The following is a 26,246-nucleotide window of genomic DNA, read 5'->3' on the forward strand; positions in this document are numbered from 1 at the left end:
GCTCTGGGATTGCTTTCTCGCAGGGAGTCAAGAAAGGATCTCTGGCCGAGGTTGATAACACTTCTACTACTTTACTTTATGCTACTCTACTCCCTCCTATTACTGCAAGATGGTGGTTTCCAGAAGATGCTAGTCTTCGATAGGCTAGGCTTTCCCCTTCCCTTCTGGCATTCTGCAGTTTAGTCCATAGATACAACCCATTCCTTTGATACAGATGCATACTTAGTTTAGATCTTATGTAGGTCTTGCAAGTACTTTGGATGAGTACTCACGGTTGCTTTGCTACTTCTTTTCCCCCATACCCGATTGTTGCGACCAGATGACGGATCCCATGAGCCAGACGACGCCACTAAGGACTACTACTACCCGGAGGATGCCTACTACTACGTGAAGACCGCAGACGACTAGGAGCAGTTAGGAGGTTCCCAGGCAGGAGGCCTTGCCTTTTCGATCATTGTTGCTTTTGTGCTAGCCTTCTTAAGGCAATCTTGTCTAACTTATGTCTGTACTCAGATATTGTTGCTCCCGCTGACTCTTGTGTATTCGAGCTTATGTATTCGAGCCCTCGAGGCCCCTGGCTTGTAATATAAAGCTTGTATTATTTTAACTTGTGTCTAGAGTTGTGTTGTGATATCTTCCCGTGAGTCCTTGATCTTGATCGTACACATTCGTGTGTATGATTAGTGTACTATTGAATCGAGGGCGTCACAAGTTGGTATCAGAGCCGACTGCCTGTAGGATCCCCCTTTCCAACTCCTTGGCCGAAGTTGAGTCTAGTCACTGAAAAACCTGATTTACTAACATGGCTGTGTGTCTTACGAGCCCACGTCGCCATTGGGTGGTATTAGGATCTTTTATTCCTCGTCTATACTCTGGGACTCTGATCTCTCGTCTATTCGGGTGAAACATTTTACTAACTCTGACATAGGTTCTAGTACCCACTTCCTCCCGGAGAGCCCTGACATTATCGATGATCGCTTGCTTTGCCAGAAGATTCTGCGGATACTCCTCGATGTTTCTCGAGACCCTGTGCCAACTACCTTGCAGTTCCCGACCACCGATAATCCCCCTGAATAACATCCTTTCCGCTTGTACCTTCATCCCTAGTTTCTCCTATTATTCCAAGATACCACTAGTACTCTCCATTGTTTCGAGAATCCTTTGTGCCTTCTGCTTTGCAGCTTTTTTTTGAACAGCGGATAATTCACTTAACCGAGGTTCGTTCATCCCCAGTTGTTCATTTTCTTTCCAAAATACCTGAAAAGGCTATCTGATCTTTCAAAATCCTCTGCAGCCTATTGTTCCTGAAAGTCTTGTGAGCCTGCTTTATGGATACATCCATATGTATCGCAATATTCATTAGCATTCCTTGTCATTGTCATTCCGAGTCTATTGATTGAATATTAATAAGAATAATCCCTATCGCCCGTCGATTACTAGAATTCATCTTTCTGGCTCAGACATCATTCTGGATATCAGATGGTTCTCGGTAAATCAATCCTGGATTGATTGGCCATCTAGTTCTATTCAACATACTCATTTCTTTATCAGAGCCCCTGCCTCTGATCCCCTAATTGTGGGATCATAAACCCTTTGTATTCAAGCTTCGGCTTATTCAGATGTTTCCATAAACCGATTCCTTTGCATCCCCTCTTCTTCTGGTTGAGTACCGATATTCACAACAGATCCTTTGCGGACCACCTGATCTTTTGGTGGATTACTATCTGGCAACTCCTTCATATTTTAAATCATCTACTCCATATTGCCAACCCTTTGATTTCGAGCGTGTACCCATCGCTCCTGTTATTGTGTTGTATAGCTTCGTGAAAATGTCCCGATGGGTTGAACCTATGCTTTTCCTAATTCGTGTGAACTCGAAAGTTATACGAGTCATACTCTTCGGGTGCTTCACTAGATAAATCTTCAGCACTACGATTTCTTCGAAAACGAGGAGTGAATGAAAGGTTATGCATTGAAGAAGTGGGAGTCGACCTTGAACCCTTGCGTTCATGCCCATGGACCCGATGTAGAACTAATCATGGGAGCTGCTCATAAAAATAATTATTTCTTTGGTACAAGCTCATCTTGTATCTATGAATTGATCCTTTGCAATCATGGTTCCGACCATATTTCCTCCTTGATTCCATTTACCGGATAAGTTAAAATACTTATCCTCTGCAAATCATTTCCCCCGTCCAACTTCTACTCTGATTTACCTTCCGGCATTACACCTAGTACTTGATACTGGGAAGTTTTATACCCCATCACATCATTCCTAGCCTGGTTGGCTATATTTTTTTTATCGTGTCAAATCTTCACTGTGCTACATGGTCCTTATTCCCGGAGCACAACTTTTCGACGATGAGTGAAGCTTACGTCGATCTTCCTCATCTTATCTTTCCACCTTGAACAACAAGCTTGAATCTGAGCTTGTGTCGTATCCATGGTTCCAATAGCCTTTGCTTCATCATTCCTTTTGCTTGATGTCGTTGCTGCTTGATGGCATCTTCATAAAGCCTCTGGACAAAAGTTGTCGTGATCACCATCAATATACTGCCTTGTTCTAAGATATCAATCGAAATCTTAAGGAGAAATACCATCCTTGCCCATCGATGATTCGTGTTGTCATCGACACAAACCTTGACTTCCTGCCAATACAGACTTGGTCATGTTTTGGTTATATTTTACATTCCTTGACATTCTTGGAATTGTTCCTTTGTACTTCTTGTGACCTTCAGATTCAATCTTGCTTGAAACACCATGTTAATGTTACCTCGAAGCATGACTGTGGTACGCCGAACAACAACAAGAACATTGGAAGTGCATTGCCAAATGTTTCTTGCTCTATTATCCAAACACCGTTGTATTGATAACATCATGAATTCCTTTGCCCTTTTATCCAAATGGTGATGTACTTGTTGATCTAACATGTATATCATGCTCTACTTTTCCTTGGGAAAGATTCACTCCTAAATCTTGTCTAAAAACACATTTTCCTTTCCTTTGGTTTGCTTAACCTTTCTTGTGATCTATTTATGTTATAAGCAGAAACAATTCCTTGCTTATGGGAATACCTCGCTTTACAACTCTGTTAGTGTGACCCTGTTATTATTGTTGATGACATTCCGGTAACCACCGATGGATGCGAACCTTGCCGATTGGTCCGCCTCGTTCAACGACCAGGAAAATGGTTCTCTTCGTCCCTCGCCCTTGGTACCGATATTGTTGCCGACATAATTGACAGACTATTCCCTGACATATCTTGCTATCATGACCATGCAAGATGTCAACACCTTCACTAATTTTAACCCACATGATGGGCCCATAACCCACAGTTCCACGTGATCGAAACCTGACTCTCTTGTACACCCCTGTTGCCAAAGTTATTCCTTGCGCTTGACTTCATATGTAATTCATGAGCCACATTCCTATTGATCTATTCTGGTATCAGACGCCATACTTATCCTCGATGCTCTGAACCCCTTTCACCCCTTGTTTCAGGCAACAAGCGATTGCCTACCCGATTGAAGCTTCTTATTGCACCTTCTTACCTTGCTCTCGATGAATTTCTTGAATTTCAACTTGAGAGATGCCTCTTTGCCACGTTCACTGAGATAGTCCCCGGGTAGCTATCTTGTGTTGAGCTTCGTCCTTCCTGAGTCTTTTCCCCTTACTCCACCTCTTAAATCTCGGGACGAGATTTTTTGTAGTGGAGGAGATTTGTAACACCCCGAGTATCATGCTACAGTAACCCCTGGGATTAATCTAATCTTTTTGCTAAACAATGCATGATCATCTTTGATCCTATTTCTTTTCAAATTCCACTTGAATTCAAATTCAATTACTAAGTGAAATTTAAAATTTCACAAACATGAAATCTAAAATGTTCTTCGTGTGGCAAATAATCATTCGTTAATATTGGCGGTGAACCAACCTTTTTATAAGGTGTTTAACTGCCCTAAACTAAATAAAACAATGGCCTAATCAATAATTTCACCGCCTTTCTAATTTGTAAAAAAATACTAAACTATTTTATTTAAAATGTTCAACTTAATATGGCAATAGCCTAAATTATACTAATATTTTAGGCGTAAGTTTTATAATTTGTAAAACTATTTTTTTGGTTTTAAAATGAAAACAAAAAAGTTTTAAAGAAAAACCAAAAGCAAAATAGAAAAAAAGGAGAGGCCCCCCCCAGGCCGCGCCCTCATCCACTCGTCCCCACGCCCTGCCCTAGATCCCCTTCCCTCACCCGAACGCAGCCATCGCCATGGCCTCGCCGTGCGCGTGGCCACCGGCCGCCGCCCTTCGTTCGCCCGCGTCCGGGAGCTTCCTCACAGCCGCCTACGCCGACTGCGTCCACTTCCCCGAGCTCGGAGCCCCTACGTCGTCGGGATCGACTTCGTCTTCAACCTCCGGCCGCCTCAACGCCATCGCCGATTTCACCACTGTCTGCCGCTCCTAAGCTGTCAACGAGCCACCCTTGAGCTCCTCGGTGAGCTCTGCTTCGGTTCCCCCTTCCCCCCGTCGAATCCACGCCTTAGCGCCGCCCCGCGAGCTGGCACCCGCCATGTCCGAAGCTATGCTGGCCGCTCTTGGCCACCTGCGCCCCTGCACCTCACCGCACGCACGCTCGCCTGCCCGCTGTCAAACGCCTGCTACCTTGGCCACCCAGGCCCCGTGCGCCGCGCGTGTCCGCATCCGTTCGTCGCCGCGCTCCCCTGCTGCGCCCGCCTGTTGCTGGCTGAGCTGCTGCTGCGTTCGGTCCTCACCCCTTGCTGCGCGCGCGCCTGCTGCTTTGCTGCTGCTCATGCCGCCGCAGTTGCTAATCCCAGCTACTGCTTCTAATCCTTGCCGCTGTTGTTCTCTACTACTGCTTGCTGATGCCGCTGAAGGCCTGGCCGCTGTGCACTCTAATGCACGCGTGCCCAATGCACACTAGTGGCCGGCTTGGCCATGGCCGATGGGGCTAGCCTGTGCTATGTTTAGACTAGATGCTGTTATTGGTTATATTAGTCTATGTACATATGACATGTGGCCCCTATTATTTAGGTTTGTTTTATTTATTTGTTTAGGAAAAGGGTCTATGACACATGGGCCACACATGCCTCTTTGACTAGTCAATTTGACTAGGTTAATTCGGTTTAAGTTAAATACAAAAATTCCTGAAAATTTCGGAAAATTGATTTAAAACTTTAGAAATTCATATAAAATAAACCGTGCCTCGGATTACAATACTTTGCACATGAAAGTTGGTCAGAAGGACGAGACGAATCCAAATACGCCCTCCATTCGTCTATCACACGTCCCAAGCATAACGAACGTTGAACTTTTCCCCTCCGATTCATCTGTCTGACAGACGTCCGGAACTGGGAAAACCTTCTCGGATGTTTCCCCCTTCGTCAGTATCTCCTAGTGCCGCGTTAGAACACCTGTAGCACCGCTTATTGTCTTGTTATGCATATGTTTGCGTGTATTTACTGTTTCTTCCCCATCTTCTCTCCGGTAGACTCCGAGACCGCTGCTGATGCCCCTATGATCGGCTACGTCGACGACGACCCCCCTCCTTGCCAGAGCAACCAGGCAAGCAACCCCCCACCTTGAGCATTCTGATATCGCCCATTTCTTTCCCTCTCATGCTTGCATTAGACCTGCTACTGTTTTTTGTATGATCCTACTCTGATGCATAGCCTGTTGTTGTTACCTGCTTTCATACCTTACCTGCTTATCCTAAACTGCTTAGTATAGGTTGGTTAGTGATCCATCAGTGACCCCACCTTGTCCCAGTTGCCCCGTTTTATGTTCGATGACTCGATCAACGTGATCGACGTCCAGACCCCGACACCGCACATCATCCCCCTAGTTGTACGACACTACAGAGTTACTATCAAGTGCCGAGGGTGAACCTCATACATCACTCCTGATGAGATCTCTGTAGTGTAGCTATTCGGTCGTGATCATCGAGGGTGATTTCCTCCTTAACTACTTCCGATACGGCTCTGTCGTGCAACCCATCAAGTGTGAACCTCGAGGGTGAATCCTCTTACATTCACCTTGATGATTACATCGAGTGGAATTCACCGGGTGATTCCTCGGGTTTTCCCTTTGGTATTAGACACACAGTTACTATGGTTACTATGACTTTACACTGAGCCATGTTACTAAAGACGGGTCGGCCCTGAGGGGTACCCGCGCGAGCTTAATAGCGAGTGATGTGGAGTCGGGTTGACCTGGAAGGTGCCCGCGAGATACTTACGAGGCGTGGCCGGGCATTCTTAGCCCTTGCCGCAAGTACTCGAGACGGGGCGACGGGGTCACATCGATCGTGAGTCTCTGCTCGTTACCGCGTGCTCCTAATCCACTACGGTTTGGATATTTGATCCGAGGGGCCTCTGGCCTGATAGCACTAACCATCACGTGGGCATAGTATGAGCGTTCTGCGTCGTATACATCAGCCGAAGCTTAATAGACGTCAGCGACTGAGCGGCGTGCGCCGGGTTGGACTGCGTAAGATCCTGCCTTGTTGAAGGAGGTAGCTAGGTCTACTCACCGGCCGCGTACGCAACGTGCAGGAGTTCCCGAAGTGATGGCCCATGACCCCTGGGGGCATAGGTTTAGTCCGGCGTGCTGGCCTCTTTATTATGCTTAGGTCGGGTTGCGGCGTATTGTTTGGCCGAGGCTGGGCATGACCCAGAAAGGTGTGTCCGGTCGGAGCTAATCGAGCGTGGTGGGTAAGTTGGTGCACCCCTGCAGGGAAGAAAACATCTATCGGTAGTCTGTCGTACGGTAACAGACACTTGGAGTTGTATCCCGATCGATACAACTAGAACTGAATACTTGAGATGTGAAGTGGTTGTGAGAAACGGTGTGTGATGAGAAATGGATAGTATGGCTCTGGGATTGCTTTCTCGCAGGGAGTCGAGAAAGGATCTCTAACCGAGGTTGATAACACTTCTACTACTTTACTTTATGCTACTCTACTCCCTCCTGTTGCTGCAAGATGGTGGTTTCCAGAAGATGCTAGTCTTTGATAGGCTAGGCTTTCCCCTTCCCTTCTGGCATTCTGCAGTCTAGTCCACACATACAACCTATTCCTTTGATACAGATGCATATTTAGTTTAGATCTAACGTAAGTCTTGCGAGTACTTTGGATGAGTACTCACGGTTGCTTTGCTACTTCTTTTCCCCCATATCCGATTGTTGCGACCAGATGACGGATCCCATGAGCCAGACGACGCCACTGATGACTACTACTACCCGGAGGATGCCTACTACTACGTGAAGACCGCAGACGACTAGGAGCAGTTAGGAGGCTCCCAGGCAGGAGGCCTTGCCTTTTCGATCATTGTTGCTTTTGTGCTGGCCTTTTTATGGCAATCTTGTCTAACTTATGTCTGTACTCAGATATTGTTGCTTCCGCTGACTCTTGTGTATTCGAGCCCTCGAGGCCCCTGGCTTGTAATATAAAGCTTGTATTATTTTAATTTGTGTCTAGAGTTGTGTTGTGATATTTTCCCGTGAGTCCTTGATCTTGATCGTACACATTTGCGTGTATGATTAGTGTACTATTGAATCGAGGGCGTCACATGCTTGTTCTTCATTTGCTTGCAGGAAACAGACCCTCGTGGTCAGGTTGATCGTGCTCCGGCGTGGTCAATAACCCTCGGAAGTTGGTTTAGCGATTGCTAAGGCATGTCGTCTCGCACGTTCGTAGTCGGATCGTCAAGGTCGACTCCTACCGAAAACGATAGCCACCATCTCATCGAAGCATCGGGACACCTTCGCCTCTATCACTCTCTCCAAGTCCTCTGGGTGTCTTCTGGTCCAAGAAAAGTGATCGTAAAGTTTTATTCCGTTTGGACTCCGTTTGATATTCCTTTTCTGTAGAAGTCAGAAACAAGGGAAAAACATAAACTTCACTCGGCTCTAGGTTAATAATTAGTTCGAAAATAATATACAATAGCATGCTAATGCATACAAAACATCGAAAATAGATAATATAATAACATGGAATTGTCGGACCCTGATCCTTAGTCACACCGTCTAGCATGTAACACATCATATCACTTTACGGGCTCACGCGTAGTATTCCCCATGGCTGCAGCCTTACCTTGGCTGGGACAGTTTGCGTCTTTTGGCTCACATATATGATTGTGTCGTTAGCATCCATATGATAGAGAACCCGGGCCGACATGACAAGTCGTAAACCCAAGGTGCACAAACTTACAGGGACAGGCATACGTAACTCATCAATGATCGTGTTGGTCTTCAACGTATGAACCCAAGTCGTAGCAAGCTACACTACAAAAAAATACACTTCCGTGATGATACGTGTTTGTCACAGTAGGTCACGTTTTCTGTCATGCATGTACATCCATGACGATTTTATGACAGAATCAAGATAGTCATACCTGTGATGTCGTAGAAGTGTTTCATGACATTATTAAAATTATCATCACAGAAGTGTCCACTTCCATGATCATAAGTCGCGCGTCATAGAAGTGCTTTCGTCAAGGGTGACCGACACATGGCATACACCGTAATGGGTCGCCGTTAAGCTATCGGGTTCCGGTTTGGATCCGATAACCCGTTAACAGCCAGGACCAATGGGGATTTTCCACGTGTAAAATTATCATTGGCTGGAGGAAACACATGTCGGCTCACCGTTGGGACAGATGCCATCCACTCATTGGACAGAATGCGCCAATGATACATCGACACATGGCACGGCCCAATAGAGGCCCATTCCTATGAAAAGGCCGGCCTGTTTGACTTGGTCAAAAGATAGCGGGCCGGCCCATGGAAAGCCTGTTAATGGCCTGTTCGCACATAGCCCATTTACAGCCCGCTAACTCAGGGCCCGTTATGGCCTACCAGAATTAGGCCCAGTAGCGTCATCTGGGCCGTCCAATATGATTCCAGCCCGTCGTAACTTCCGGCCCATGTCTGGCCCATGACATCTTTCGGCCCATATGATGCACTTTGTAACTCTTGACCCATTAACGGCCCATGCTGAAACTGCCCCGTAATGAACAATACGTCGCTTTATACCCATTAACGGCCCATTATTCCAATGGGCCTTTTCAAGCCCATGTTATATTTCACCCTTCTCAGGGCCCATTTATTCTTGGGCTCATTTCCAGCATTCGGTTACTTATGACCTGTTACTGGCCTTTTCTGATTATGGGCCAAATTTAGCCTGTGGTTACAGTCGGCCCGTTTGTGGCCCGTTAATCTGTTAGGCCATTTTCATAGCATCGTAAAATACGACCAATTAATGACGGCCCGTTATGGTCTGCCCATGAACGGACGATTCCAACTCTAGCCCGATTAAGGTCCATAATGAGGTCCGTTGTTGGCCCATGTTTGGCTGATCGATCATACGACCCGTAGAAGGCCCATTTGATGCTACGGCCCGTAGAAGGCCCATTGTTTCTACGGCCCGTAGGAGGCCCATGGTAGCTACAGTAAATATGTAGCCCATGGTTATTGTGGCCTAGTTTTTAAAAATAGGTTATTGCGGCCACTAGCAAACCGTGGAAAAAGAACTGCACTGACTACACGCAAACAAATAAACAAGACAACAAGGAAATAAATAAGCAAGAAACTTACTCTAGGCTATCACGACTATTACACATATTACATCCACTAGGCATCAAAGTTCGCCACCAGTGCAAATATAGGGAACAAAGCAGCATATCATATACACTGATTGTCAAAGTTGGAGACCAGTGCAAATAAATGCCGCAGCAAAACAATTCCAGAGCTGAAACCACTTCAGAAGAGCTCAAGAAACAATATCCTGGGTACCCATGATGCTGGCAAGATGCTTAGCAAGCTTATTAACTTTCTCTTGTTTGGCGCTTAAATCCTCCAGCACTTGTTGTTGCACAAGAAAGTATGCATCTGAATTCTGCAGGGACTTCCTCAGTCCTTCGGCATCGTGCCGCAGACAACTAACTGATGCCTTTCAGCTTGTAGCTGAGACTGAAGAAGCTGAAGTGATTCAGGCAGCAAGTTCAAAGAGCTTGTGCCAGCGGTACTGGCCAGTAAATCGAACACTAAATCAATGCAGGACTGTGGGGTTTCTCACTGTCTACAAGATCATTTTTATCACCTTTCTTGGAGACCAATAGGGTTGTCTCACTATCTTGAAACTTATCTGCATTACTTTCTCTACCATTGCATAGTGGGGCGCTCTTCTCCAATATTCTGCTCACATACTACAAGAGAAACAAGCAGACACATCACAGGTTTATCATGTAGGATACTAAACTCATTTTGGTAAACCGGTTCAGTAGTAAGGTGGATAGGATAACAGCATGAAACAAACATATATCTATGTACTATGGTCACTGTATTGTCCATATCATTCTAGTTTATGTTGCCAAATCAAGACGGAGACATAGTTCAACTCATATATTTTTAAGACACAGTAGCATAGACAGAATATAAGTGTGAGAAACTACACAACATTGACAACACTTGTAATGTGCATCACATGAGAACATAACTGTTTATACAACTGAAACTGAAATCAACATAGGGCAAGAAGTTAGAATAGCAATCCAGTTAAAGAAATAGGTTCAAAACATACATGTTGCGCCATTGGAGTTTCAATTGGATCCTTGAAATTCGAAAGTAGTTGGTATGAGTAAATACAGTGATTCAACAGCAAAGGAGTATGGACCATAGCTACCAAATCTGACCTGAGAATAGTTGCTCTTCTGCTTTAAACGTGGAGTTTGGGTTCGCTGTGGTGGTCTTCGTTCTTTGGGCACCGCAGTTGCTTTACAAACTGCTCGTGTGGGGGTACTCTGTGGTGGACATGGTGCTTTGCCAACCAGAAGTGGGTTACTATCCGCTGGGGTTGGGGTTAGATGGGTTGTAGCTGGTTATCTGCCCAACGGTGTAAGTGTGCAATCTGGAAGAGTCTCGATTATGTGTGGTGGGGCTAGTTTGTGGGCCAGTACAACCATGGTTCTATCTGCATCGACGGGTAGCATTGTCTTTTGTGAAGAACGGGTTTTTGCTCCCTTAGATACTGCCATCACCCCCTCCAATTCAAATGGCTGATAAACAAGACAGGAAATTGAACGTACAGACATTATATGATAGACAGATGTGGTAATTCACATATATGTTTTTCTAACCAAACAAGACAACATGACACAATTTCACATATATGATGCCTAACCAAACAGGATAGCATGACACAGTTTCAGATATATGATGGATAACTTAATAGGATATAATGGCATAATTCAACATATGATGAGTATCTAAACAGGATGACGTGACAAAACTATATGATGTCTTTCTAAAATAGGCTGGGATGAAATAATTCACATACATGTTGTCTAAGTATACAGGATGGCATGATATAATTGACATAATTGATTCATATACTAAGCAGCCGGCACTTGCATGTATGATTTCTAAACTGATGAGGACATCAATACCATTGTTACACCCACAGCCCCTGCTGCTATACATACTGGACCAATTACTAGAGCTCGCGCACGCTAATTGAATTATCAGGTACTTTTCGTTTCTTGGTAATGATTCTGATGTTCATGAGAATATGATGCTGCCTAAATTGGATACATTTGTTTTGCTTACAAATGAAAGGCCTAGCATGGATAAGAGGGATGAACACTGGAGCAAGACCAAGCATGGAGATGATGGAATGCGCAAGGGGATCCAGAACGGAGTTACAAGTGATGATTTTAGGACTTTGAAGCCCCCATAAGGAGTGCATGAAGCCTTGGACGAAATATACAAGATGCCACTTCATAAATTTCATCCAGAGGCTATTCTAGGTATTGCGTCACCTTATTATTGGGCCAGGCCCATGTATTTTCGAAATACTTAAGTATAGGCTGTTTTTAGAGTCCGTATGTGTGGGGAAATAAGAGTTAGGGTTGGTTTCACACCCCTCCTCCAAGGGCCATGAAATTCCCCCCTCTTCCTCCATATATACAGCCCTTAGGGCGTCGTTTAGACTTTGGGTTTTGTTTAGATTAAAAGTTCTCCATGGCTACAACTTCACGTACTTTGTTTGTGTCCAACAACCAGACCAAGACGTCACAGAACCCCACCTTCATTAATAAAACTTTCCTCTTTGTTCGCAATATCTAGATTGCAATCTCAATTTTTGCTTGTTCTTCGTTTGCTCACAGGAAACAAACCCTCGTGGTCAGGTTGATCGTGCTCCGGCGTGGTCAATAACCCTCGGAAGTTGGTTTAGCGATTGCTAAGGCACGACGTCTTCGCATGATCGTAGTCAGATCGTCAAAGTCGACTCCCATAGAAAACGATATCTATCTCATCGAAACATCGGGACACCTTCGCCTCTATCATAAACTAAGCAGATGGAATTCAATATTGTGCATATGATGTCTAAACTAAGCAATGCTAGACACCATATGCATGATATGAGAAATATAAACATTGCAACTTAGTGCATACACCTCAGGTGGGATATATGACTGGTCATCTGTCTCTGAATCCTCCTCTGAGGAGCTCCCTGTAACCATCGAGATATATGCTTCAACAGGTACCATTGTGTGCTTTGAAGACCTTGTTTTCACTTCTAATTTTTCCATAACCGGCTCAAATGGTTGATACACATGAAGAGCAGTTCAATATACACATATTGTCGACAAATGGAATACGTAATGAAAAAAAGATGGCATGAGATAATTCACATATATGATGCCTGACTACATGGCGGTGCATAATTCACATATATGATAACTGGCTAAAAACATGGCATTGCATAATTCACATATCTGATATAGAAAGCAAACATGAGGCATTCACACAAAGCATGTATAATCTAAGCAGATGGCATGGCAATGCAAGATACCATATGCATGATATGAGCAATATAACCCTACCAAATTAGAGCATGCACCTCGGGGGGGGGGGGATATGACTGGTCATCTGTCTCTGAATCCTCCTCTGAGGAGCTATCTGTAACCAGCAAGAAATATGCATCGACAGGTAGCACTGACTGCTCAGAAGACCTTGTTTTCACTCCAGATTTTCCCATGACCGACTCAAATGGCTGATGCACAGGAAGAGTAGATGAATATATAAACGTTGTTGACAAATGGAATATATTATGAAAAAATATGGCACGATACAATTCACATATACGATGACTAGCTAAACAGGATGACATTGCATGATTCACGTATATGATGCCTGGCTAAAGAAGATGCAATTGCATAATTCCCATATACTCCCTCCGTTCCTAAATATTTGTATTTTTAGAGATTTCAAATGGACTACCACATACAGATGTATATAGACATATTTTAGAGTGTAGATTCACTCATTTTGCTCCGTATGTAGTCTCTTGTTGAAATCTCTATGAAGACAAATATTTAGGAATGGTGGGAGTATGATATAGAAACCAAACAGGTAGCATTCACACAAAGAAAATCTAAACGAAGCGGATGACATATAAGATGTATAATGTAAGCAATGCGAGGTGCCATATGCATGATATGACCAACATCAGCATGCCAGGTTAGAGCAAACACCTCAGGTGGTAAATAGGAGTGGTCGACTCCCTCTAAATCCCCATCTGAACAGTTATCTTCCTCTGGAATACAATCCGGAAGGGGGGGGGGGGGGGGGGCACTTCGCCCACCATGGAGCGGCGTCTGCATGACACTATATTCCCACGCAACGGTCTTCTCTTTTTCTCTACATGTTCAGTACGTTTGTGTACAATAACTGACATGCATGATAAAAAATAGTTAGATTTTGTAAGCCTAAGGGGTGCATGCAGAAATCAAGACTGATGGTAGCAAATGAGTGGATAGATCCAAGACTAATGATAGTAGGTAGATTATAGCTTTGATACGTCTCCAACGTATCTATAATTTTTGATTGTTCCATACTATTATATTATCAATCTTGGATGTTTTATAACCATTTTATAGTCATTTTAGATCATTTTTTGGTACTAACCTATTGACATAGTGCCAAGTGCCAGTTCCTATTTTTCTGTGTTTTTTACATCGCAGAAAATCAATATCAAATGGAGTCCAAATGCCACGAAACTTTACAGAGAATTTTTATGGGCCAAAAGGAACACAACAGGCCCTGGCTGCGCCTGGCGGTGCCCTGAGGGGGGCACAACCCAACAGGGCGGACTGCCTCTTTGCTCTATAAATAACCCAAAAATCCTAGAACCCTAGGGGAGTCGATGAAATATTCATCCAGCCGTCGCAGAGTCCAGAACCACCAGATCCAATCTAGACACCACTACCCGAAAGGGATTGACAACCCCTTTAAGACGTCAGGTTGCGAGGATTTGTTATCTATGTGCAGGGGCTATTTACATTGTGTTGCTTGGTTCACCTACTGGTTCGATAACCTTGGTTTCATACCTGAGGGAAATACCTACCGCCGCTGTGCTGCATCATCCCTTCCTCTTTGGGGAAATACCGACGTAGCGTCAAGTGACATCAAAAGGAATTTCTGGCGCCGTTGCCGAGGAGGATCTTCAACATATACCGGGATCCTAATCACAAATTTCATCTCCTTGCAATTTACATTATTTGCCATTTGCCTCTCGTTTTCCTCTCCCCCACTTCACAGAATTTACCGTTTTATTCGCCTCTCTTTTTCCGTTTGCCATTTTCTTGCCGGATCTATTTTTGGGTGCAATTTTATTTGCCGTTATTATTATTATGGATAGTTCTTCCTCTATTGCTTGCACTCCCGAGAACGAGGTTCTCAACTTTAAACAAAGGGGAGGAGAAAATTTAAAAGATGCTTGGTATAGGATTTGCAATGCTCATAATAGATCTACCCGCAAGCAATCCACCATTGTTCTTCTTCGTTGTTTTTATGTTGGCATCACCACTTGGTATAGATTCATCCTTGATACGATTACCGGTGGAAATTTCTTGATGTGTCCTTCTATTGATGCCTTTAATGCTATGGGAAATTTAGTGGGCTCACCACCACTTATGATTAATGAAACAACTTTGACTCTTGAGCATGTTATGGAAAGACTAGATGCTATTGAAAAGAAAATGCTCACCGAAGATCATATGGAAATTATAGATAAAAAGACTCATAATTTTTCTACCAATTTTGGGTCAAAAGTGGGGGATATTCTTAAGTTGTTAAAAGAGAAGGGTACCTTAATCCATGAAAGAATAGAAGAAAGTCCGTCTCGGATTGATAAACTAAAAGAAATCTTTAGTAATCTAAGCATGGATTTTGCTTCCACTAAAACTATCGAGAAAACTCCCGTAAGGAGGGGTAGATCCAAGACCAAGGGTGGAACTTCTAGTAATAGTAATAATGGAGGTCTTAAGATGATTATTGTTCACCCGGATTTTGTTGATGTGATAAGAGATCCTTTTTGCACGAATGAAATCTTTCAATTTTTTCCTAGGAGTATTGTTATTGAAGATCTTTATGCTAAATCTCTGAAGGATCCTATGTGTTTGATTGAAGAGTTGGACAAAGATGATAAAACTTAGATCCTTGCTTTATTCCTAGCTAAGGGCGTAAAACTATAGTGCTTGTTGGAGGGAAACCCAATGAATAAAATTTATTTTTGCTTCCTGTTTTTGAGTGTTGACACAATTATGCTATTGTTATGATTGTGTTTTTATGTTTTAATTAGTGTTTGTGCCAAGTAAAGCCTTTAGGATCTTCTTGGGTGATAGTTGTTTGATCTTGCTGAAAAAACAAAAACTTTTATGCTCACGAAATTAATTTTCATTTTTTTTACCAGAGAGAGATAAAATACCCATTACACTTGTAGTAGATCAATATACAAATTTCTCAGGTCGTCCTAATTTTTCAGAATTTTTGGAGTTACAGAAGTATTCGAAATAGTCAGATTGCTACAGACTGTTCTGTGTTGATAGATTCTGTTTTCTTGTGTTGTGTGCTTATTTTGATGGCTCTATGGTTTTCTTTGATGAGTTTTTGCCATAGAAAAGTTGGAATACAGTAGATATAATACAAAAACAAAATATGAATTGGTTTGATACAATACTTATAGTAGTGATTTATTATTCTTATACGAACGAATCTCATGAAGGTTTTGTTGAGTTTTGTGTGATTGAAGATTTCAAGTTTTGGGTTATCTTACGATGGATGAAGGAAGGATGGAAGAGCCTAAGCTTGGTGATGCCCCGGCATACCAAGCTATTATCCAAAAATGAACAACCAACTAAGCTTGGGGATGCCCCCGAGTGGCATCCCCGCTTTCTTCCAACGACCATCGATATTTTACTCGAAACTATTTTTTTATTCGTCACATGATATGTGTTTTGCTTGGAGTGTCTTGTATGATATGAGTCTTTGCTTGTTTTATTTTGTGTTTTAAGTCATCAATCCTTGCTGGACACACCTATTTGAGAGATACAAAATTATGTCATGACTTCTTAGAATTGCTCTCTATGCTTCACTTAAATTTTTATGAGCAATGGACTTGCTCTAGTGCTTCACTGATATCTTTTTGAGCATGGTGTGTTTTACTATTTTTGAAGAAATGCTCTCTTGCTTCACTTATATTTATTTTAGAGTTAGTAAAATTTTCAAGAAATTCTCTCTTGTTTCACTTAAATTAATTTGAGAGAAAGAAAAATTTATTATGCTCATGATCTTCACTTATATTTGTTGGAGCTTTTCAAAAGCAACACATGAAAATTTGTCCCAAAGTGATAGATATCCAAGAAGGATATAATAAAAACTTTCATGAAGATCATTAGACAAAATAAACTTTATTCTTAGTAATAGTTTTGAGATATGATGATGTGATATGTGAGTTATGTTGGTGAGTAATTATGCTTTAGTAAGAATATTGGTGTTAAGGTTTGTGATTCCCTATGCAGGTACGGAAGTCAATAGTCATGCAATGAAATTATATCCTACTTATGGTGCATTATTCAATGTTATTTATGCTTAATGCTTGCTTATGAGATTATTTGTTTCTTAGTTGGTCGCTTCCCAATCTTTTACTAGCCTTCATTTTGCACCAAGTATGATCACTACTTGTGCATCCAAAAACCTTTAACCCAGTTTTGCCACATGAGTCCACTATATCTACCTATATGCGGTATTCTTTTGCTGTTCTAAGCAAATTTGCATGTGCCATCTCTAATTTTCAAAATAAACTTATCTTTTGTGTGTTTGTTTCGCTCACGAAGTGGTGAGGGGTGGCTAATATTTTCCATGCTAGATGTGTTATTCTCAAGATGAGTGCTTATTCACTTGTCATTGCACGAGAGTAAGGCAAAGGTATTAGGGATGCCCAGTCCCGAAATGCAAAAAAATTAAACTTACTTTATGTTGTCAAATAATAAATTCCTTGGAAAGTGTTGGTATGGAGGGCAACCGTGGATACGGCGAGCCATGGAAAGTGAAAGTATGGTGGAAAAAGGAATAAACTTTATTTTCTGTTTGGGAACCGCCTATGATATATCTATGCATGGAAAGTATTGGGAACTCTAAGTCGTTTCCGTTGGAGGGATGGATACACCTCTCAAAATGTTTTTATCTCTAAGTTTTTCACTTTGAGCTATGGCACCTCTACAAATCCCTACTTCCCTCTATGAAGGGCCTTTCTTTTACTTTATGCAATTTTTATTTTTGAATTTGAGTCTACATCTTCTCTTATAAAAGCACCAGCTAGGAGGCAACATGATCGTACTTAAGTATTGGGTATAGCTAATATTCGAGTGTGTTTCATGAATGGATCAATGTTTGAGCATGATGGGCTAGGGATAACTTATTTTAGCTTTAATATTTTGAAAGACATGGTTGCTTGTTGATATGCTTGCGTATCTAAATTATCATGTCAAAACTAGACTATTACTTTGAACAACTAAAAGTATAATTGTCCATGCTATAAAGAAAAGAATATGATATGACATGATAGGCAGAATTCCACATCAAAAATTCTGTTTTTATCACTTACCTACTCGAGGACGAGTAGGAGATAAGCTTGGGGATGCCGATACATCTCCAACTTATCTATAATTTTAAATTGTTCCATGTTGTTATATTATCAATCTTGGATGTTTTATAATCATTTTATATCATTTTTGGTACTAACCTATTGACATAGTGCCAAGTGCCAGTTCAAGTTTTTCCGTGTTTTTTTACATCACAGAAAATCAATATCAGACGGAGTCCAAATGCCATGAACCTTTACGGAGAATTTTTACGGGCCAAAAGGAACACAACGGGCCCTGGCTGTGCCTGGGGGTGCCCCGAGGGGGGCACAACCCACCAGGGCGCGCCAGGAGGCCCAGGCGCGCCCTGGTGGGTAGTGCCCACCTCGGGAGCCCCCCAGACCGCCTCTTTGCTCTATAAATACCCCCAAAATCCCAGAACCCTAGGGGACTCCACGAAATATTCATCCAGCCACCACAGAGTCTAGAACCACCAGATCCAATCTAGACACCATCTCGGATGGGGTTCACCACCTCCATTGGTGCCTCTCCGATAATGCGTGAGTAGTTCTTTGTAGACCTTCGGGTCCGTAGTTAGTAGCTACATGGCTTCATTTCTCTACAATGGTCTCTTGGAGATCCATATGATGTAACTCTTTTGCGGTGTGTTTGTTGGGATCCGATGAACTTCAAGTTTATGATCGGATCTATATTTTTATATCCATGAAAGTTATTGGAGTTTCTTTGATCTCTTATATGCATGATTGCTTATAGCCACGTATTTCTTCTCCGATATTTTGGTTTTGTTTGACCAACTTGATCTATTTATCTTGTAATGGGAAGAGGTGCTTTGTAGTGGGTTCGATCTTACGGTGCTTGATCCCAGTGACTGAAAGGGAAACAACACGTATGTATCGTTGCTACTAAGGATAAAACGATGGGGTCTATCTATACATAGATAGATCTTGTCTGCATCATGTCATCGTTCTTACTGCATTACTCCGTTTCTCCATGAACTTAATACACTAGATGCATGCTGGATAGCGGTTGATGTGTGGAGTAATAGTAGTAGATGCAGGCAAGAGTCGGTCTACTAATCTTGGACTTGATGCCTATATAATGATCATTGCCTGGATATCGTCATAATTATTTGAAGTTCTATCTTTCTCATATATTTGCCTTTGTGATCTATTTTTATTTGCTTTTATTTTCAGATCTATTAATCCAAAAACCCAAAAATACATTGCTGCACTTTATTTTATTTACGATCTATTTATTCAATCTATTACAACTTTCTCCCGTCACGCACCAATTTCTGGCAGCATTACCCGAAAGGGATTGACAACCCCTTTAACACGTCGGGTTGTGAGGATTTGTTATCTGTGTGCAGGGGCTGTTTACGTTGTGTTGCTTGGTTCTCCTACTGGTTCGATAACCTTGTGATGCGGAGCATCCTACGGTCATCCCCATGGACCTACCATTGTCTCACGAAGTGCCAAGAGGACCTATGACTCGAGCTAGAGCTAGAGCTCTCGAGACCGAGGTACCAAGAGGACCCTCCCGAAGATGCACGTGAAGATGAACAAGTCCCCAAGTTCACGGATGAAGATAACCAACGGAAGGAGTCAAGAACACCTCCCAGGCCCTGGACATTCGGCCACGACCTCGGACATCCGGCCCCTGGAGAGTCGTCCACCACAGCTGCACAGCCGCCAGGCATCGACAGGCCCCGAACATCCGGCTTCGCCAGCCCGTACATCCAGCCCTTCCCGAGCTCCCGGAAATCCGGCCTCCTGCCTAGATATCCAGACACCACCTATCTAGAGAGCAACAAGGCCAGCACCTCCAGCCCGTACATCCAGCCACCCCAGCCCGGACATCCGGCCCATCGTGAAAGCTCGGACATCCGGCCCGACGCCCGGACGTCTGGCCTCCCCTGTCTGCGCACAGTGTAAGGGCCCGAGGCCCGTGTACCCCTTCACCCACCTAGACTATATATACTCTTCTCCTACCTACGTTTTTGGGTTAGCGTTGTGATATCTCATTTGAGAGATAGAGCCTCGCTCATCCATATGGGATCTACTCCACGAGAGAGACCGCGACCCCTCTTCGGAGAAGATCCCCTTGGATTCAAGACCCCCTCTTGGGTGGCCCCATCAATACCTTCTTTGGAGAAGAACCGGTTACCATGTATCGTCCCTTGTTGATCGTGGATCATGTATCTCCCTTTGTGTTCATGGATCTAGCACATGTGTGATCATACTTGTTGGTTTGAGTGTCCCTCTTGTGCTCCCCTTTGTGATTTCCCCTCGTGTTCTTCGTGTTCCTCACGGGATCCACTCCTTTCATGAAAGATCGGCCATCTAGGGTTCCACCCTACATCATCTTGGTATCTAGAGCCATGTTGATCACGATTTCGGAGCATCCCCGTTGTGTTTCTAGCCTTGTTTTGTTGATTTTGTCCCTAATTCAAAAATTCCCCACCAAAAAGCCACCAGTTTTGTTGGATTTGATCCATGGATTTCATATGTTGCAGGTTGATCTAGCTTTCCATCATCTTTTCCCCAATTTCCATCTGCAAATTCCTCTGAATTTTTCCCTGATTTGCCACCTTCCACGCGGAGTTCGTCCATGGATCCAGAGCCCAGACATCTGGCCCGACAGCCCAGACATCCAGCCACCCCGGACATCCGGCCATCAAGCTCGGACATCCGACCCCTGGCAGCATCACTTCCATCCACCGCCCCGTATCCCATCCAAATTTCGTCCAATTTTGTTTCGGTGCCCACATACACATCTGCATATCACCACCACTTCCGCATAGCACCGCCATATACCACATACACCACCATCGCTTACCACCACCAACTTCGATAATTTTGTCACATTTTGCTTTGAGAATTTGAGTTGCGGTTCCGTGTCCTATTGTGTTTCGGCTATTTAGGTACGGTTCGACATCGACATCACCGCCGCTCATCTTCACCATGGAGGCGTCATCGACAACGACCACTTCACCATTTTTGACACCGTCAACCGTTTCTTGCTTACAAACAACCAACATCAAGCAGTAAACTCGTCTTGGTATAGTGATACACCATTCTTGCCATTACATTGATAGCCCTCATAGCCTTACTCTTTTGCGTCGCTTACCCATCGAGACTAGCCTTTGAGTATTGTCGGCAATGTGACATGTGCACATTAGTGATCATACTTCCCATAGCATACATAGATCATTGGTGCATATCTTGGTATCATCTCTTGTGTCACAAAGTTGTCATCGCATACACAATTTCTATCTTCGTTTGTGAAGCATTGCATGAGAAAAAGAGCTCAAACAAAAAAGAGCCAAACAAGCTTTTAAGAAAAAGGGAAAGATAAGCAAAGTGCTTTTAAGCAAGAACCATAGCATCATACAACATTAAGATTGTCATACTAGATCATCTTGGATCATATCATCGGAACACCATACATAGAGTATACTTGGGATAGAAGTCGTTGCATTTTTGCTTACTAGGTTGTGCACAAGTCTTCGTATCCGCCTATTGTGCAATTGTGCTAGCGTCTCTCTAGTGTTGTGCAACAAGAGCATTTTCGTGGATTCGACATTTTGGCTCATCCTTGGTTGCACGACCCCACTTATCTCTTTGCGTGTGTGTTTCCGTGTACCTTATTTTGCTTGGTCTACTTGTTGCATTGCAAACATGCGAATTTTTTCCAACATTATTGAACCTCATTAACAATTGCATCAAATTTTGTGCCACCATCCTAACCGAGCTCCACCATAAGCTTTTAATTGTGTAGGTGTGAGAAACCGACAAGAATTGGTACCAATTGTGCTATTTGCTTGTTCCACATTGGAGTGATCTCTGATCTATCTTCAACATCGGTCAAGGTACATTTGGTATACGTTCTTCTCTTTCTCCCACTCACATATTTCTCTTGGAATGATGGATAGGCCAAGTACTTCTACCAACCCACTCTTCATTGGGCAAGACGACGACATGAACTCCTACATCACAAAGAGCCACCTCTTCGGTGCACAACGTGCTTTGCATCAAGAGCGTCAGGGATATACCCCGCGGTATGACCCGGCCAGAGATATGACCTGACCGGGACTTGGTGTTTATTGGTAACCTGGCGGATGTTAAGTCAGATCATAAGCCGGCAGATGTTAAGTCAGATTGTAAGCAGGCAGATGTTAAGTCAGATGGTAAGCCGACAGATGTTAAACCGGCAGATGATAAGCCAGACAGTTAAACCGGATGATAAGCCGGCAGATAGTTATAAGCCGGAAGATTGTAAGCCGGTGGATAGTTATAACCCGGTGGATAGTTATAACCCGGCAGATAGTTATATCCCGGCAGACAGTTATAACCCGGCAGATAGTTATAACCCGGCAGACAGTTATGACCCAGTAGACAGATCGTAACCTGACAAGTACTTAGACATGAAAATAAGTCGCTTGGAGTTAAGAAGCCCAAGACGTTAAGAAGCCCATAGTGAGAAGCCCGTGATGAGAAGTCCATGGTAGGTTAAGTCCTAATCCGAGTTGGACTCTACATGTACCCGCCCCTTCAACTTATATAAGGAGGGGCGGGGCACCCCAAGGGGGGGGGTAATCTTAAGGTTAGAGATAACTAGGAGAGCCGGTTTACGGTGACTCCTTCGTGATGATAATGAGACCTAGCCACAAACATCATTAGGGTTGTTACCGGATGATGTTTTCCGGGGCCCGAAGTTGTCTAAACCCTTTGCTTTATGTGTTGATCCGTCTCGCGTCTCTCATCCCGATCAACCCCTCTCAAGCTACCACATAGATGCGTTGGCCTCACGACTAAGTCCTCACACTAGGACATCTGCCGTGACAATTCCACGACAGTTGGTGCCCACTGTGGGGCTCGCGCACGGTGGCTTTGAGTTCTTGGAGGGCACTATTTTAGGGATCGAGAAGTTCCGCCCAGCTTATTGAAGAGTTCAACCGGCTCGTCGGAGAGTTCCAGCCGGTTCACCGAAAAGTTCCGCCAGGCTCATTGAGAGGTTCCGCCAACTCGTCGGAAAGTTCTAGCCGTATTATCAAAAATTTCCGACCGTTTTGACGAAAGGTTCCGTCCGAGTCACCAAAGAATTCCGATCGCCTTGACGAAAAGTTCTGTCCGAATTGCCAAAGGCTTCCTGCCGAATCGTCGAAAGGTTCCGTTCAAGTCACTAAAGAGTTCGACTTAGGTTACAGAAAAATCCCGGCTCAAAAAGTTTAGGCCGGATTATCAAAAGGTTCTTGCTCAAAAAGGTCTGGATTATCAAAAAGTACTGGTTTAAAAAGCTCCGGTTCAAAAAATTCAGGCCAGGTTATCAAAAGGTTCTGACAAAAAGTTCCGGATTATCAAAAAGTTCCTGCCAGATTATCAAAAAGTTCCGGCTCAAAAAGTTCCAGATTATCAAAAGGTTCCGGTTCAAAAAGCTCCGGCTCAAAAAGTTCAGGCCGGGTTATCAAGAGGTTCTGGTTCAAAAAGTTCCGAATTATCAAAAAGTTCCGGTGATCATCAACTCCGCGACGGATAATTTCTGGTCTGACATATCAAGTGAGATCCATCCAGTATATCTTGATGTTATATATTGCTTTCTTTAAAAGAGAAATTACTCCGGCTTGCATGTTTCTCCAATGCAGGACAAGTTGTCTACTCCAAAAGGGACTATTATATCATTGAGCTGTTGAATGACTCATGACGGTTTATATCACGGTCAATTATGGAGAATCTCAAGCCAACTCCTTGAGTCGCCTTGAGACCCGGGGGCTATGATGACATGATTCAGTAAATGATTGCCAGTTTAAAGCAGACTCAAGAACTCTGGTTCATTGAAGGGAAAAATAACCCGGCCTCAGAGGTTACTGCCCTATTGGTGAAAATTTAAAGGTTGTCAGAAAATTTTCGGCTCAAAATGAAGAATTCCGGTTTAAAATCCGGCATAAGAGATATCTCTCTCCCTTAAATCCTTGAAGCTCTCAATATACGGTTTAAAACTCCGGTTGAAAAAAGAAATTCATCTCTCGCAAGTTCGAGTTTTCAGAAAAATTAAAGGTTGCGAAAGAGAACTTGTTGCCATGATGCGCGGTTCAAACATGGGTATCCTGCCTTATCGGCTTATCTTATTATGGTCACATGGGGGCTTCCTGCTCATTGAGCGAAGCTATGATTACCCTTTAATCCGGCTTATACGCCATGCTTACAAAACACTTGGGGGCTTGCTACCCAGGTTAAAGGGACCAAAGAGAGTTTGTTGCAAAAGCACAACTCAAACATAGGTGCCCATTGAGCACAACTCAAAAAATATTGCTTGGGGGATCTTTGTTCTAAAGGACAAGAGTTTTTATGACCCTTGTAATAGGCTTAAAAGCCAGGCTTGGAAGCCAGGTGTATTCACCTAAAAACCCTGGTTATCCTGCCTTTTTAAGTCTGCCACTCCGCCCAGGTAATCCTGGAATGACCCGCCGTACTCTTAACAAGTCAATCTTATACAGACCCTGAACTTGTCAAAGTTAAAACGACGATTGGTTGTGTGAGGTCCGGCTTATAAGGTTTAAAAGGTTTAACTCAGCGGATGTGCGGCCCATGAAAGCACTTGAGATTTAGGCTTGGCGGCCTATGAAAGCCTTGTTTTTTCTGATTTGTTATTTTCTCTGAACATTGTTTTGATTCATATCCTTGTTCCATATTAACATATGGTTTAAAATAATTCATGCCAAGTAGCCTTAATCTTTATGACTCATATTTGAGCATATTTGGGGTTTTGATAACCCGTCCTGATAAAAGGCATTAAGTTGCCAGGATATATTTGCCTTGAGCAATCAAAATCATGTTATTGCATGCCTATGGGTCAATACCCTCGACGGATTATATTATTCAAATCTTGAATAGCCAACATGGCTGGATTTTTATTATGGTTATCAATAACCAATATTATGATTGAGGTTTTTAAAGTCGCTTCAGCACAATGGATATTATTTTATCAATGGATATAATTTATTCTACAATTTAAGGAATAGTCCCGAGTCGCTGCAGGCTTACGACCCGACACTTGGGGGCTACATTATTCAAGTTGAGATTCAAGTTGAGATTACATCAAATATGCAAGTCTCATGTCGCTGCAAGCATGCACCATGACACTTGGGGGCTAATGCAAAGTCATTTTTATTGGCCTTACTAAAGACCAGACTCATCACATCATAATGAGCCGGCCTTTGGGGGCTACCAATTACTCATGTTAAAAATTCAAGGTATATAATCCTTATTCCATTATATTGAAGGGTGCACTGCTCAGTTGGTAAAGCACAAATGATGTAGGGTAGAACCCTAATCGGCCGATCTTTCACGAAAGGAGCGGATCCCGCGATGATCACGAAGAAAGCGAGGATGGAAACAAGGGAAAACACGGGGGAAACACTAGAGAAACACTAAACCAACAAGAAATAGTCACACATGTGCTAGATGCTCGAGTACATAAGAGATCACACAATACACGGTCAACTAGGGACGATACGAAAGGTAGCCGGTCTTCTCCATGAGGAGGTCTTGAATCCATGAGGGGATCTCCCCTTAGAGGGGGTCTTGAATCCAAAGGGATCTTCTCCGAAGAGGGGCCGCGGTCTCTCTCGTGGAGTAGATCCGATGTGGATGAGCAATGCTCTATCTCTAAATATGAGCTAAACCAATGCTAACCCTAGCTAGGATGAATAGGAGGTCTATTTATAGTCTTAGTGCAAATGGGGACGAAGTGAGGGGGTACATGGGCATTGGGCCTGAATCCTGTGCACCGACAGGTACCGGACGTCCGCTAGGGACCGGTCGTCCAGACGTCCGGTAAGCATCGGTCGTCCGCTCGTTCTGGCTCGGATGCTGGTGTAGCGGATTTCCGGAAGTGGCCGATCGTTCGGTCGCCGGACGTCCGGTGGCGTCGGACGTCCGCTTGCTTGTCTCGGGTGCAGGGGCACCGGTTGTCCGGTCGAGGCCGGACGTCCGCTCGCTGGGGTTCGGCTGGAGCTTCAGGCTCCGGATGTCCGGTCCCGACCGGTCGTCCGGTGGCTGGGACTTCTTCCATAGCTCCTCTTCTTCTCCGTCCTCATGTCCATCTTCCTCTTCTGATTCTCATTGCTCCTTAGCTTCTTCATGGCTAACTCCTTGATACCTGAGTATGGACAATGTCTCCGTTTGAGGTAGTAGCCATGTCTCATGTGCATCGAAGTGAGCTTGTGAGAGGAGAGATGTCACATCGGTTTCGAGAGCTCTTGCATGTGCTCGTGTCATGGGT

The 26,246-nt window shown here is 43.7% G+C and overlaps 1 protein-coding gene across 1 annotated transcript; it reads left to right on the plus strand.

The window, feature by feature from the left end:
- The first annotated feature begins 3,138 nt into the window (after window positions 1-3,138).
- On the plus strand, window positions 3,139-7,293 carry LOC125532815. The gene is made up of 4 exons (XM_048696714.1): window positions 3,139-3,161; window positions 4,167-4,495; window positions 5,510-5,583; window positions 7,211-7,293. The coding sequence occupies exons 1-4, from the start codon at window positions 3,139-3,141 to the stop codon at window positions 7,280-7,282; spliced, it is 498 nt and encodes a 165-aa protein (XP_048552671.1). The 3' UTR covers window positions 7,283-7,293.
- Window positions 7,294-26,246: the final 18,953 nt, after the last annotated feature.

The sequence above is a fragment of the Triticum urartu genome, chromosome 1, assembly GCF_003073215.2.
Source record: "Triticum urartu cultivar G1812 chromosome 1, Tu2.1, whole genome shotgun sequence".
Classification (NCBI taxonomy): domain Eukaryota; kingdom Viridiplantae; phylum Streptophyta; class Magnoliopsida; order Poales; family Poaceae; genus Triticum; species Triticum urartu.

Coding starts and splice junctions, on each gene's coding strand:
- LOC125532815 (XM_048696714.1), top strand. CDS start 3,139: ATGGATGCGAACCTTGCCGATTG. Junction 4,496..5,509: donor AGCCACCCTTGAGCTCCTCG/GTGAGCTCTGCT, acceptor TCTCTCCGGTAG/ACTCCGAGACCGCTGCTGAT. Junction 5,584..7,210: donor CTCCTTGCCAGAGCAACCAG/GCAAGCAACCCC, acceptor TGTTGCGACCAG/ATGACGGATCCCATGAGCCA.